General features: G+C 39.0%; 1 protein-coding gene across 1 annotated transcript in view; it reads right to left on the bottom strand.

Moving 5' to 3' along the window:
• Positions 1-14,994, bottom strand: part of CERS6 (ceramide synthase 6) — a gene marked incomplete at both ends in the record, with an annotated part of 128,436 nt that overhangs the window by 81,111 nt on the left and 32,331 nt on the right. Inside the window, 2 exons of the mRNA XM_082001705.1 lie at positions 5,158-5,288; positions 7,700-7,805. Of these exons, the coding sequence (XP_081857831.1) occupies positions 5,158-5,288; positions 7,700-7,805 (237 nt within the window). The remainder of the gene's footprint in view (positions 1-5,157; positions 5,289-7,699; positions 7,806-14,994) is intronic.

Genomic DNA, 14,994 nt, shown 5'->3' with positions numbered 1-14,994 from the left:
ACTGAGGCAGCTGAAAACTTGTATTCACAAATCAGAATTAAATGGACCCATAATACCATTTACCACATATTTTTGCTTGCATCTCAAAGATCATTGCATTCAGCAGTGTTTCAGAAGCTGACTTAAGAGGGCCTGAGGCTATTAAAAATTCAGAGCTGGAAGCTTTTTGACACCTATTTATTTTCTAGTGCGTTACTGCTACACACGAAGCACACAGACTGATGAATTCTTTTATGCACTTTGTTAAAATTTGTATCAGCTCTGTTCAGAATTTCAACAACCAAGCAGCTGCTTCAATTTCTTTCACTTGCATAGTTATTTTTCCAATACAGTTTTGTAGGAGAGCATTACTTTGCTAGTCAAGAAAAGCAATATGGCCAAGAAGTTGCAAACTGCCCATAAAATTGTCACACGAATGTGCATAATAAGCAAAAAAAAAGGAAAAAGTTTCTGTATATCTGTCTCTATCTATACACCGCTATAGATAGACAAATCTCCCCAAAAGCAATGTGCATAAACAGTTTCAATTCCTTAGGAGAAAAAGTATGTTCTGGCTAGGAGATGAGACAGAGACTCTTCTCTCCCCTACCTCAAAACTAAAAGACACCTCACCTACAGATACTTGAGTATCCAAACTTCTTCTAGAGAAGAACGAGGGAAAAAAAAACTCTTTGGCTGTCCAGTCTGCACATTTCCATGTTTTCACATGCAGACTGTTGCATAAACTCAAAAAACTCTGTTGGCCATATGCTTCTGCCCGCCACTCCTTGGAAACCATGTAAATGTCTCTAATAAACAGCTTGCTTAAATGTACATAGCTGTAGGACAGACAAGTTGTGAGCCTGATGACATTCCAAAGTACCAGGCTAGTAACTTAGGGCATCACAGGTTCTTTCCTTGTGCTCCAGACAACCAGGGAGGAGGACAGGATGCTTGCTCTTTCTATACTATTTAGTCGTTGAGAAAAGCTGACGTGCCTATGTGCTGGTAGTGTGAGCAGCAGTGCAGTACACTGAAACTGGGAAGAAAGTGGAAATGGTCTGGGAATCACTACTGCATTGGCTTTCTGACATGGTGGACATTAACAAAGACATTTTTGGATCCTGTATTCTGCCTGGCAATCAGTGCCTGAGCATTACAATCCGAGGTTATACTAGGTGTATGCCTTTCCTAGTGACTATAAACACTCTACAGTTAACTTCAAGTTTCATGTCAGAATCACCAAATCCTTGAGAAACAACCCATTGACATGTTAGTAAAAAAATCCTCAGCACCCCATTTATTACCATCTTTCTGACTAATACTGGATCATGAATCATCAGCTGGTGAAATTATCTACTTCATATTTCATATAGGTACTTATCACCATAACATCTGAAATTTTAAGCAGGTACATGATGCCACTGAAGTCTCACCATTAGTGGTCTCCACAATGTTGTGGCACAAACAGCATGTACAGGCAAGAAATTTTATTACTGCCTTTTTCTCCATATAGCCACTGTCTGCTAATGTCCAGGACATGTAATGAAAGCTGGCAGCAAAGGAATTATTCCATTTTGGGAAAAAAAAAAAGACGAAAGGAAAAAAAAAAAGACGAAAGGAAAAAAAAAAAGACGAAAGGAAAAAAAAAAAGACGAAAGGAAAAAAAAAAAGACGAAAGGAAAAAAAAAAAGACGAAAGGAAAAAAAAAAAGACGAAAGGAAAAAAAAAAAGACGAAAGGAAAAAAAAAGGACGAAAGGAAAAAAAAAAAAAGAAAAAAGGTGTAGGTACACCCAGTTTAGGACCAGAATTGATGTTGCTTGAAAAGGAAAAAAAAGGGAAGGGGTAGAGAAATTGAGAAATCCAGGACAAGAAGAATGTAATTATTTTAGTCTGTTTGGGCCTGGATCGTGGGTGTCATTCATCCCAGCCAAGCATGTTTATTATTGAGTTTCACTCTCAGCCTTTGTCCTGTTGAAGCTCCTCCACCTTAGATAGTATCCACACTACTCATTTGGCAAGAAAGATAACACAGTCAGAAATGGCCTACAGCCCTTCCTGGCACATCTGCCTTCTCCTTTGCATCATGGAAAAGCCACTCTGGGCCCAAGGAACACTTTTTCTAGCAGTAAATTGAATCGTCTCCTTGTAAAAAGAGTCGGAGCTCTTTTTAAGCACCTCCATATTTGCTGTGGGTTCTGTCACTTTCCTTCCCAAGTCACAGTCAATCAATGCAGTTGCCAGCAAAACCGAAGTCTTCTCTGGAAGGACAACAGCAGCTCAACAGTTGAATGTGTAGGTGGGGATCACTGTCGTTTTGCTTGCTCTGTGCCTGCTTATTACATAAGGGCACATTTCATTCTCTGTCAGGGCTATGAAACTCTCCACTGGTGCCCCAGTTACTGAAGACTTGGAATGCTCCCTTCCCACAACTGTCATGGGAACATGTGCTTTATGTAGCCCCGAGCTCCAAAGCAGCTGCCACACATGGACTCTTCATCCAAAAATCCACCCCACTAATGCAATAGCTGTGAAAAGGCTACAGACCTCATACAGAAGGATTTCTTTGCTCCAAACATATTGAACTAAATAACTATACTTAGTGCCCTGATGGATAAATTTAACTAGACAATGGTTTAACACCCATACTGAGGGGAAAAAATGGTATCCCTGGCTTCCCAGTACTATTCTGGCTACCTGCCAACAACTCCATCCAGCATGTGTGAGGGACTGCTGGTGGCACACACTGCACCACTGGAAATGCACAGGGCAATACACACATGGTCAGTTGGATAACACCACATTCTCACAGCAGCATGTACGTATGGAGATGGAGAGGCAAGTCCCACTATACCTTTTGCAAACCGCAAGCAAAGAGAACCTCAACTATCCACTACTACTTATTTACACCACCTTGCTTCCTTTTGGACAAGTATTATCATTACTGTTAAGTACACATATTGCAGTAATGCCCAGTGTCTCTCTCTAAATGAAGCTGGCACTTAGGGAGTGTAAGTGTAAGTATATTTCGTCAGTGTAAGTTAATGACATTCATTACAGCTTGACCTTACCTTCCAGTTTGCACTCATACCTCTCATCTGCATGCTTTTTCCATAATGTATGCCACAAAGGAGCAAGTTCAGCACCCATAACTTTCCTATCTGCGCCTGTATTTCATGGTACATTTAAGTCTTTTCTACCTCTAGGTCAGCCCAGATGTTCTGGCACTAATGCAAGAGAGTGAAGTCTTTGACCTGAGTTACAGAAGCAGCCAAATACACTGTCCAAATATGCTAGCTCTAAGAGTAATACAGTTCTAATTTTTTTTCCATGATTCCACAGCCTTTCCTACAAGTTAAGCAGACAAGTGTATACATTAACAGCTACAACCCTTGTAGAAAAAAGGTTGCTCTTCACTGATCTCAAAAATTAGTAACACTAAGACCACCACCTGCTGGCAACAGGATGACTAGGTTTATCCATAATCTCACCCTGCCCGGCTTTATTAAATACTAAGTAGGGTGGATTTTAGCTGTACCAAGGAAAGGATTTAAACATTCTGACAGTTAAGTTCCTCTGTTTATTAAAGGGTGACATTAAATTAGACAATTTCTTTCTTCTTCTAAAATAAAGGATTCTATCTAAACTTAACAATATGCTTGACAGTAACACTTCTAATTTCTCTCCTACTCAGTCTTTAGTTGAAAGTAGAGTATCAGTTGCTACTTGAATAACATTTCAACTATGGTTTGGCTTTAGAAAAAAAATGCCTTAATACATTATTTTTTCAGGACCATATTATGAACCTTCCTGTATGTATCCACAGGAAAATTAAGTTTAAGGAAAATACTTAGGAAACCTACAAAAGGAAAAAGTATTAAATATATTTAGGAAATCTGCATGAATGATACAACATTATATATCACAAGCTGGTTTATATATATACACACACATATATATAGATACACACATTGACAAACCACATCCCCTGCCTCTGACTGGGCTGTGGTGTTTTTGTCATTTCTTTACTTGCAATTTCTTAAATAAATAATTCAATAATTGTTAGGAATAATATAATCTATATAAATATGTATTTTTATATATTAATATATAAAAATATATTTAGGTCTATTAAAAAAAACAAAACCAAACTTGGAAAACAAGATTAACTAAGATTTGCTTTCTAACTTAAATAGGCTTCCTCTGTTTCTGCTGACATTTCTACCTAACACTTCTTTCCTAACTAACAAAAAGTGTAACTGGAGTTTTAAGCCAGCAATAACACAACTACTTGACCAACAGTGTGTAAATAAAGCCAATACTTCTTTATGGCCTGAGCAATATTTGCCAAGTCTCTTGATTTGGAGCATGTAAAATTTGCCTTAATGCATGACTTTCCACATCAAAGGAATAACATCCAGCAGTGCTAGAGGGCTGAGTCTTGTAATTAATGAGTCTTTCAAATAAACTAGTGTTGTTCTTTGTGTTTTGTTATGAATTCAATGTCTATCAGTCCTCATTTAAGAAAAACATGTAAATATTTTAAATTGATTTAATTTTCCATGCTCTTTCAATGCAGTTAACTATTAATATGTTAAATCCATCTGGCATGGAAATGTAACTCAGATACTAAAAACAATGGAATCTAATTAGAAAAATGACCTTTATGCAGATAACCAGTCTGAAGAGCAGCAGAGTGCTGCAAAAGTTTCCTTAGAAGTAAACCTTGGTAGGTGAAAAATAACTTCCTAAAGAAAGCTTAGGAGCCCTTAGCTTCTCAGAGTTCAGCACACCCAAGGAAACAGGCTAGTAAAGGGGACAAGCCTGGGATGAGAGAAAACAAAGAAGGGGTTTAACAATCCAATTGGCTTTTATCTTTACTCCTCCATCTCAGATCTCTGTGAGATTGTATAGCTAAAGGTTGTGCTATGAAGACAGCTTCCCAGCCTACCAACAGGCAATTTGTCTCAAAGGATCAGGCTGGCACCCTGACAGTACAGAATTACAACCACCCGATTTCTGAAAGCTTTTCACCATGTTTTTCTCATTCAAGAAGTTATATTCTACCAACTTGTATCATTTTCTACTCATCTACAGAAATACCCATGAAAAACAAAGGGGAAAACTGATGAGGACACAGGCTCAACAAGACTCAAGAAGAGAACGTGCATCCTTACATGCTCTCGCAGAACTTCGTAAGAGTGCTGGGTTTTTCCTGGTTGCGTCTTTGTCGAAACCAACGTTGAATGCTGCGTACATCCCAGTCCAGCTGCTTGGAGAGGCCCTCCAGCCTCTTCTCATCTGGATGCTACAGAACAGAGAAGGATAAAAATTATCCCTTTGCCCAACTGCAGTAACTCCACTTTAAATTTAGAACCATTGTAATCACCTCCCAATATCTTAGAGGCTGCCTGTCAGACTCATGGATACACAGAAATAAAATTCCTTTCACAGAAATCTCTGCCGGCAGGTCCACATCAAAATGCATTTACAGTTACTATTATTAATCTAGAGGACATGTGCTGTAATATTGCATGCAGGTTACTACTAATAATAAACTTAAAGGGGACAAAGGGATGAAAACTTGCTTGGAACTCAGAAACTGATGATAAGTAGGGATAAAATGCCATGCACTTCTTCAGCAGCTGGGCTTACAAACAGCCCCCTGCCTGCCACACGCTGTGCCTGTTCCATCCTCCTGCATCAGGATCTTTGTCCTATTGACTGCTGCAGTAGTGAAGATTGTTTGACTGACACGGAAAGAAGATATATCCTATGCTTGTGCATGTCAATGTTAAAAAATGAGGTCATTAAACAAAGTGACAACTTCAAAAGGAAAATCACCTTGACAACAGGAAGATAATTTTTTTCTGTAAAATTAGCTACACAGTTATTCTCCAAAGCAGCAAATGTGGAACTCTCATTCCATTAGAGTGGATGCAAATCACTGCAGAGGTACGGCAAAATAAAATGTGTCTGTCCTTAATTTGACTACTACACGGAGAAAAGCAGTACAGGCCAAGTTTCCAATCATGCAGAAATTCTACATGTACAGTACTGCATGAGAACTATTTATGTATTTCTCCTGATCACATTCTTTTTTAAAGAAACAGAAAAAGCTCTTGGACAATCTGTTTTCCTGGAGCTTTAGCTTTATTTCCACAAGCCAGTTAAATACATTGAATGAGATACAAGAGCTGCAACAATAAAGACTTTTTAAAATTCTGCAAGTAAACCAGCAAAGCTTTTGTCAGGCTGAAGTTTCATCTATCAGCCTCCATAGTCAACCAAAGTAACCTTCCGTTGAAAAACTATTGGCTACAAAAAGCCATTCTCTGTAACTTTAGAAAAAGCAAATGATTGATGCAGCTCTTTTGGGAGCTTGACTAGAGAGAACTGCTGCACATGACGCAAAAAAAGCGGCTAGCTAAATCTGGTAGTTTCTCTCAAAGAAATTGTCCGACAGCCCTACCAAACTCCTGCAGGAAAGTAGATACTTTCCTCTGGAGCTCTTCCCACTTGGCTCTGTGCACTGGGTGCTGGGAGCCGTGTGTACAAGCTCCTACCATGACTCAGAGGCGTTAGTTAGATCACTTCACACAGTTAGGCCCCGTGTTGGACTAGCAGATTCTGCAAGGAAAAATAAAAATAAAAAGATCCCATTCTTCCTCCAGCTATGTCTGGCTGAGCGCACATGTGTTACAACTTTTAGAAACAAGGTATGTGCAATTCCCTCTCTGAAAATAGGACAAAAACCACAACAAGTGCCATGATGATCTCAGGATAGGCTAGGACACACAAGCAAGACCGATCCATGGCGTATTTCACTGTCCCTGACACTGAACCCAATTTTACCCTCTGTGACTCTAATATTCTCTGAAGTTCAGGCTGATGCCTTTGCTGTGGCATGCTCAGCTGCAGCCTGGAGCTGAGGTGGGACTGTTTCTGCAGCAACAGTGGCTTCATTCTTTCAGGCCTCCACAGGTCTTTCTGCTACAAAGCAGCTGACCACTGAGGTCTTCAGGAGACACTAAAGGACACCTGACCACTGCTCACTGCTACGGGAAAGCTCAGGATGGTTCAAAAGCATGGACAGGATGACACAGAAGTTTTAGTTGAGATATACAGTGAAAGCTGTAGAGACAGAGACGTAAGTGGTGGGGGAAAAACTTGTTTTCCACAAAAAAAAAAATCTGCAAGCTCTAAAACTTTATTCAGTCAGTTCCCCCACTTTTCTAGCTTCTTCCTCCTCCTGCCCCCAATTTCAAAAGACATTCATCACAACATTAACAGCTGGGACACCAGCAAGCCACCAGCGCCCTGTGCACAGGCAGTTCCCCTAGAAGGAATAGTTTTGTGTTTTCCATGAAACTTCAGTAACGCCAGTCTTACTGGCTCACAATTCACTGTTTTTATCCAAAAAATGACAATTTTGTGGAAATTTCTAAAAGATAAGAAGCAAAAAAATGTAGGTGGCCAAATGGCATCTACAAAGTGTTTCTGTAACAACTTTTTTGATTAAAAGCTTACAGGAGACGTCATGAAGGGATGCACAGCTGCTCAAGCTGGCATGCCAATGACAACTTTGACATTCGCATGTTCTGATTTTAGCTGTAAAGATGCAGCACTGCATTTAGCAGTTAGCTTTCTTTTGTTCAGACATAGTTTATAGTGCCATATCCCACTTTAGAAGGCGAATACTTTAGTTAAACACTCTACCTTTGTAATAGCTGTGAAAACTTTTTCCAGGATAGCATTAGGTTGAGCTTTCTGTGGTCCGTTGGCTTGGACTTTAAGGCCTAAGGCACATGGTTTAGCAATGAACCTGTGAGAAACAGAAGAGTGAAAAAAGAAAACAAGTGAAATCCTTCAGTTATTTACTTCATTACTGTTATCAACCAATGACATTTGGTAAGCACAAAGATTATAACCCTGCCAACAAAAACAATACTTATATCCTTACACCTCAAAAGCAAGTTCATACAGGTGATTACATTGCAAAATAAGTAACATCACTTTGAAGGATGAAAGGAACTCTGTGGAGGACACGAAACAGAGGATTACTTTCATGTTGTTGAAAAAAAGGATTGAACAAAAGCGTGAGAGGAATGCCTCCTAGAGAAGCATCAACTAATGAAAAAGAGTAGGACAGCTTGCAGAGATGAGGAGCACATCATATTCTCCTACAAACAGATCCTTTTTCATAAATCAGTTTCAGGAGCAGCTACTGCCTCAAGACTCCTTTTGCACAGTGGAAATTCAAACAAAGTCCTTAAAGGCAGCAAGTACTGAAGCTGCCCAGTCAATACCATTTTCTAAACCATAAAGTTTAAGCGGTGCTGAGACATGCCTCAAATACTTTGCTTGTCCTCCAAACTCTTCTGCTAAAACACAAAGCTGTCAGATCCAAAAACGACTTCTTAAGTTCATCCAGTTTATAAACTAAGAGTCTCCCATACATTTTAGAGATGAGTTATACAACTTACATTACATACATGAAAAGACCACCATTCCGCTCACTAAAAACAAAATTATTTGCAAAAATGAGTCCAACTCTGTAATCCCCATGAAAGGTTCAAAGTCTGTATAGGAATCACATTAATCTATGAACACTATGAACTTTTACCAGCTTTGAACTATGTAACTCTATTTCACTTAAAAAATTTCCATTTCTTAAGACTTCATTTGCCAGCAGGGACCAAAACAACACACTCAATAGTTAAGAAGTAGTTCCACATTTATCTAGCTGAATGACCACAAGCTCTTAAAAATCACAGAATTCTTATCCAGATGCAAGCCCCATTTTAAGCACTGTTTTGAGCTACAACTGCTGTTTCTGCTGTGTTTAAGACAGCATAGCTGATTAAAAAGAGTTAAGTCCTAAGTAATGCTACAGTGGTTATAGCAATAGCATTTGGTAAAGAAAGATGTGTGATGCCAGACCACCTTGTTTTCCTTGTTTTTCCAAGGAAAAAGTCTTGATACATTGATACCATTCCCATATGAAAGCCAATACTATAGCCTGGAATAATTTTGATGACTATTTGCAAGGGGGGGTGGGAAGTCATATATATACAAAGACACATGCGAACTCACTCTTTGATCCTTGTATGTTATAAGAGAAAACCAAACCAAACCCCAAACAAACTTACTACACTCTGTAAAAGTTTGGTCGCAATCTGGATCAGCTGCAGATCGCAGACACACTGCTAGCTGCCTAGCATCAACCAAATCAATGGCACTGCATCAGGTGTAACTTCCCTGCTTTAGAGTTGCTTTAGAGCTTTGACAATACCAGTTTCACTGCTGAGCTTGAGCAGAAAGCTCTCCAGTTTTGTGCTCACAAAACAGAGGCGTATAAGCTCTGTGCATGTTTAAGTAATATACAGCATATTTACGTATAAGTATAAGGTAACAAAAGGAGAAGTGAGAGTTGTATTCTCTTGTGCAACACGGACTTGCAAAGTCAACCTCCTCTGAAGTAAGACTTGATTTTGTGGGGGGGTGTTTGGGAAGTGTGGGGTTTTTGCTTGTTTGGGGGTTTGGGGGGGGGGGGGGTTGTTTTGTGTGGGGTTTTTTGTGGGTTTGGTCAGTTGGTTTTGGATATTTGCTTGTTTGTTTTGTGTTTTTTTTTAACACACACATACATCTTTCAACTTCTGTTTTGCTGTTCTCCTCCTGCTGAGTGAAGGAATGAGATAGCCATGATATAACTCCAATACAAAGGCAGTTCCCTAAACATGCTAATTTAAAAGAAAAAAAAAATTTGCTAAAGTCAAAAGCAGATTAAAAAGTCCCAGCTAGAAAAATTCCACAAGGAGCAATTCCAACAAGCTTCATGCTGAGCTGATCTTCATTTAAATCTGTCATTCTTAAAATGACTTGTCTTGCTAATGAACAGCCTAGATAAATCCAGAACAAAGCACATTTTTTGCTTAGATTTTACAAAGAGAATAGAATTGTAATATTGATGTTTTACCCATTACCTGAAACAAAAGACATGTTTTCTGCTTCCATCTGGTATTTTCTAAACAGGAATATAATTTTTTATTCTTTTGCTGCTAGTCTTTTTCACATGCACTGGAGGAACAGGTACGTGACCCAAACCAGAGCTCATCCACAAGGACAGCAAAACACAGTAAGGACGGGTACAGGGTACACAGCTGCAAGATACAGGATGATCTTGGCCAGCTATGTCTGGGAAGAAGGGACAGGGAAAGTTTAAGAAAAAACCCCACAAAGGTCTCTCTCCTGATACACTCTTACAGTCTTTCTCCACTTCTGAAAAAAAGCTTTAAAAAAAAAATCCCCTCAGGGGATTGTTAATTCCTATGAGGACACTCAAGGAAGAAAGGAATTTTAAGAGAAACATTTTATATCCCTGCAATACTGAGCAGTTGGGACCATCAATTCAAGTGTGCATGAGCCATGTCCACGTGATTGCCTTTGGTGGAACCGGTAAAATTTAAGAGATATCTTTTACTTTTCATACAAAAATTTAATGAGTTCAAGCTATACTTTCCAGTATTAAAATTGTCTTTCAAGGTTAAAATAGAATTTTAAAGTAGAATTTAATCAATAGGATCCCAAATGTCATACCAGGTGCCATAAAAAGTATCATTAACATGATTCTCACCAATAGTTTTCTGTAACAATTTAAATACATTCATAAGTAAACAAAACAGAATTAATGTTTCATACATGTACAAACTATGAGCATTTTGCCAAGTGTTGCGCTTCTTAAAAGCACTATTCAGTTTTTCCATTTCTGCTAATGCTGTGGTATTCAATTCCCTAAGCAGTCTTACTGAAACCCATGGGACTGTTTATTGCATAAGGTACTGCAATTAAGAGGGAAGAACTATTGTGAAAAACTAAAGAGAGCAGAATTGAGTATATTGCCAGCTTTTCTCTTTAAAACATGTAAATCTGAACAAACACCACACTAATATCTCTTTGTTCAATGGATTCCAGGACAGCTGAATTGAAAGCTGGTATTCAGTAACACAGAAATTAAAGGACAAGCATTTTTTGCTGCATGCAGCCCCATCTATTCTGGATCTAGAAATGAAAGACCCACATAAACAAGGGAATTAAACTCAGAATTCAAGAACCTTTTTAAAGGCAGCCTCCTCATTCACAGTCTAAAGCCACATTTAAAAACAAAACCAAACCAAAAAGCCCACAGCCAGCCAGTTCCAATAACCTGGGTTACTGCAGAGCATCGGAGTGGAAAGCACTCAGGCTTTGCAGGTCCATAAATACTGCATCGTCTGCCTAAAGACAGCAAGCATTTCTGAGTGTCCTGTACCCCCTGAAGGCAGGCGCTGGTTTCCATTTTGGATCCTGTCTGTTTTTCTCAAATCAATTATTTACAACAGTGACAGCCAGGCCTCATACTCCACCCCAAACTCAGAGATCAGTTTTTCTCTATAAAGGGGTCAAGAAACCCTTTGCAAAATGATCCCCCACCTCCCTTACAGCATAAAAAGAAGCACCATTTCACCAGAAGTATGTAAATTTGATCAAGAATAAGTACCATTTTGGGTTTCCCACTTGCCCTTTAACAAATGCCAACTACAGAAAGACAGTCTCTATTACAACAGATGAATAAGTAGGAAAAGGAGAAGTAAAAAAACAACCCAACCCAAACAAACCAACTAAAAATTAACTTTGCCCTGGTGGAGGAAGGTAAACACCAGTTGGGCACCACTTGCTCTTTGCAGTGATCGCAGCGGGTGCAGTGCTGCGTAGAGAGAGACAAAGATCCCACCCCGCCATGAACCCCGTGGAAAACGAAACCCCAGACCGGCAGACTCTTCAGAAGCCATTGCCACTGCTCCACACTGCATGTCTAATTCCTCACATTCATAAAACTGCAGCTTAAAAATATGCTGGCTCCGCTTCCTGGGCTCTCCACACCCTGTAAAAGTTTCTCTTTAGAAATATGAACAGATCAGATCCACAATAAGTACAAACCATCCTCCACACATCAACTGGAAACATCACTGCAGTATCACTGATAAAATAACCTCTAATAAAAGAGTAAGGAAAATGTCCCCACCGATTCACGAAGCTCTTTGTGTTCTCCTTTACTGGCTATTTGAACTTGACTAATTAATTACCATGTAACCTTTTTAGTTTACTCCTTTTCATCTTGACAAATTACATCATTTTAATCCCAGCATTAACTAGAAATGTTAGTGTTGACCCTCATAATTCTCAGAGGCTGATGTTGATTAGCACTAGCAAAGTTTGCATTAAATAAATACATTTTTTTGAGTATCACATGAAGGAGGAGGAAAGAAGTAAAAAGTTCTTGGGTTTTTTTATTCTCTGTATTTTACTACAAATCAGCCCTACTTGTGACATGTAATCTTTGCTCTGAAACTAACATATCACAACTCTTTAGTCATCTGAGGCACTGGAAATATGCCTGTAGGGCCCTCCTATAGCACGTGAATGTAGTGTTTCCATACCAGCAGGTCATCTGCCATTTCTGAGCTGACCACAGTGGCTGCCCTTTAGCAAATCCATGTTTGACAGTTCCTCATCAGCTTTGAAGATGCTCAAACCACCACAGAGCCCGTAACAGGTAAAGAGGGATGACAGGTTTTTTAAACAGCCTAAAAGGTCTGCAAGAATTAAGGCTTTCCAAACAGGGTGAATAAACCCCCCCGCAAAAAACAACCATTAAGCTAGCAAGGGCTAATGAATATTTTATTAATGTAATTAAACATCTTTTTTTTTTTTAATGTATGGGAAATACAAAGAAAATACTCAATGGCTTGTTCTAAACTTTCAATTTAAGAAATACAAGTCTTAAAATAATTTACAATGTTAGCTGGCAAGTGATACACATTAACCAGTTCAAAGCAGGTTTGGATTCCTTCCCATGCCCTTTGAAGTGATAAAATTGTACTACTTTGCAATGCTTATTTGTCAAATGTTTCTGCTTTATTTAGAAACTCACTTCATTTCACCAAAATTCTCTCTAGAACAAGACAGCAAGAATCTTGAAATTGAAAAACATAAACCTTTCTCCATTTTGACTGAGGTATATAAACAAAATAAAGAAAGGAAAGAAGGGGAAACAACCAACAACAAAAGCACCCTACAACTCTCTCTCCTCTCAAATTCAAACCCCACAGGCTGGCAAGAAAGGGGCCCAGGAATGGGGAAGCAGCAGACTGAATGAATAAAAAAAGAGTCTACTATAACAACTTACTATCTGATCTTTGATTTTTCTGTACTCTCCTGATATAATCTGCAATAAGAGCTACTGAACTCATGTCCAATTATTTTTACAAAAGGATAAGGACGAGATTATCCATTCAAGAGAACCTAAATCAAGACGAGGTTCTTTGAGGTAGATGAAAAAGGGTGTTCTATGCTTCTGCATTTAAAACTGGCATACCTAAAATAAGTCACCATCATGAGGGATGGAGCTGCAAGAAGTCTTACCAGGCCCCAAACTCAGAACAACTACCAACAAAATAACCTTAAAAAAATTTACAGACTCCCCTATCAGATTTAATAAGCTGTCCTGCCTTTCATATGCAATAGGTTTTAAATGTTGTTATGCCAAGAAGGTTTCTGAAATCCATTACATTTTTAATTTAAATCTTTCCAAGTATGTGCACTGAGACAAGTGACCTGTCTCCTCCTTGACCTCAAAACCTCTCCTGAGGACTGCAAGCAAAGACTGAATTTGTTTCAGTTTCTGCCCTATTACTGTCATTTCTTAGTTTTGCATCAATTTTCTTGTTCCTCCTGAGCCTTGTTAAAGCAATGACGTTTTCTATCTAGGTGTAACAGATTTTAATGGCTAACAGGCTCTGTAAAATCTTCTTCCCACAATTAGAAAACCTTTTCTCCTTGACTGCTTCAGGCACAGAAAGCTTCTCCCCTCACTTAACTTTATTTTGTGGCTAACTTCAGCATGGAAGCCTACTTGCAAGTTTTCATCCAGTGCAAGAGAGAAAAGCTAAGCTAGTACACATTTCACACTTTTTAAAAAATGTTTGTTCATCACAGCTTGAACCATTCCTTTTTGTCTTTCATTTTTATCAAAAGTAGGTCATATTATGCACCAACAGACAAGTGACATCTTATTACACTCCAAAACTTAAGGAGCTCATTCATCCCCTGACCAACACACTATTTTCTGGGAAGGTACCTTAGCCTGGCACAAAACATCTGCATACAATCACCCTGGAGACTGCTCTTACATGATCTGTGCTAACAGATTAAAGATTTCATGAAGCCATCGGGCAGAACCCTGGCTACAAAGTCCCCATGAACACTGAGAACATGCATTTTTGCTTTAGCCTTTCATATCCACAGAGGCATCAGAGTTAATTGCTTGCCAGTGCATGCACGATGAGAGTCTGAATTTCCCCTATCTGTGCTGAGGATGCATCTACATGGAGAAATTTGAGAAAACTACAGTGAATGTGAAGTGTGCAGAGCATCTCTGAGTCATCTCCAAGTATAATGAAGTCTAGTTTGACCAAAGTGGTATACTCTGATTACATACATACAGCATCTCTGTGAACCTGGTAAAAACTCTCACTTGGGCACAGGCATAGTTCAAGTGGTGCTTGCATAAAAGACTGTTCAGTGTTGCTGACACCAGCCAACTGTGAGATTCAGAACAAAAAAAATAAACGACCAAGCACGCTATTCCTGCAAATTAAGTATGTCTGTCAAATCTCATAGTTTCCTATCAGTATAATTAGAAATACCAGGGAAGGCAGTTACAACCAGCAAAAATTCCTCTCTATGCTAAAGAGGTGCCCAAATCTGTTTTGAAGAGTGTGGCTCCCTTTTTGAAAGGCTGATGCAGAACAGATTTTCCCAGCTCATCTACTTTATGCTCTCTAAACACAGATTGTTCCAGGGATTTATGATTACAATTGTGTAACTTGTTGGACACTGCTTGCTGGTTTTAGACAGAAACAATCTAAATTTGCTCTAACTACTAGGATGAGTGAAAGCAGAAGAGACTTGTT

This window comes from Phaethon aethereus (assembly GCF_964289735.1).
Source record: "Phaethon aethereus genome assembly, chromosome: 6".
NCBI lineage: Eukaryota > Metazoa > Chordata > Aves > Phaethontiformes > Phaethontidae > Phaethon > Phaethon aethereus.
This window is presented reverse-complemented; position numbering and strand designations above follow the sequence as displayed.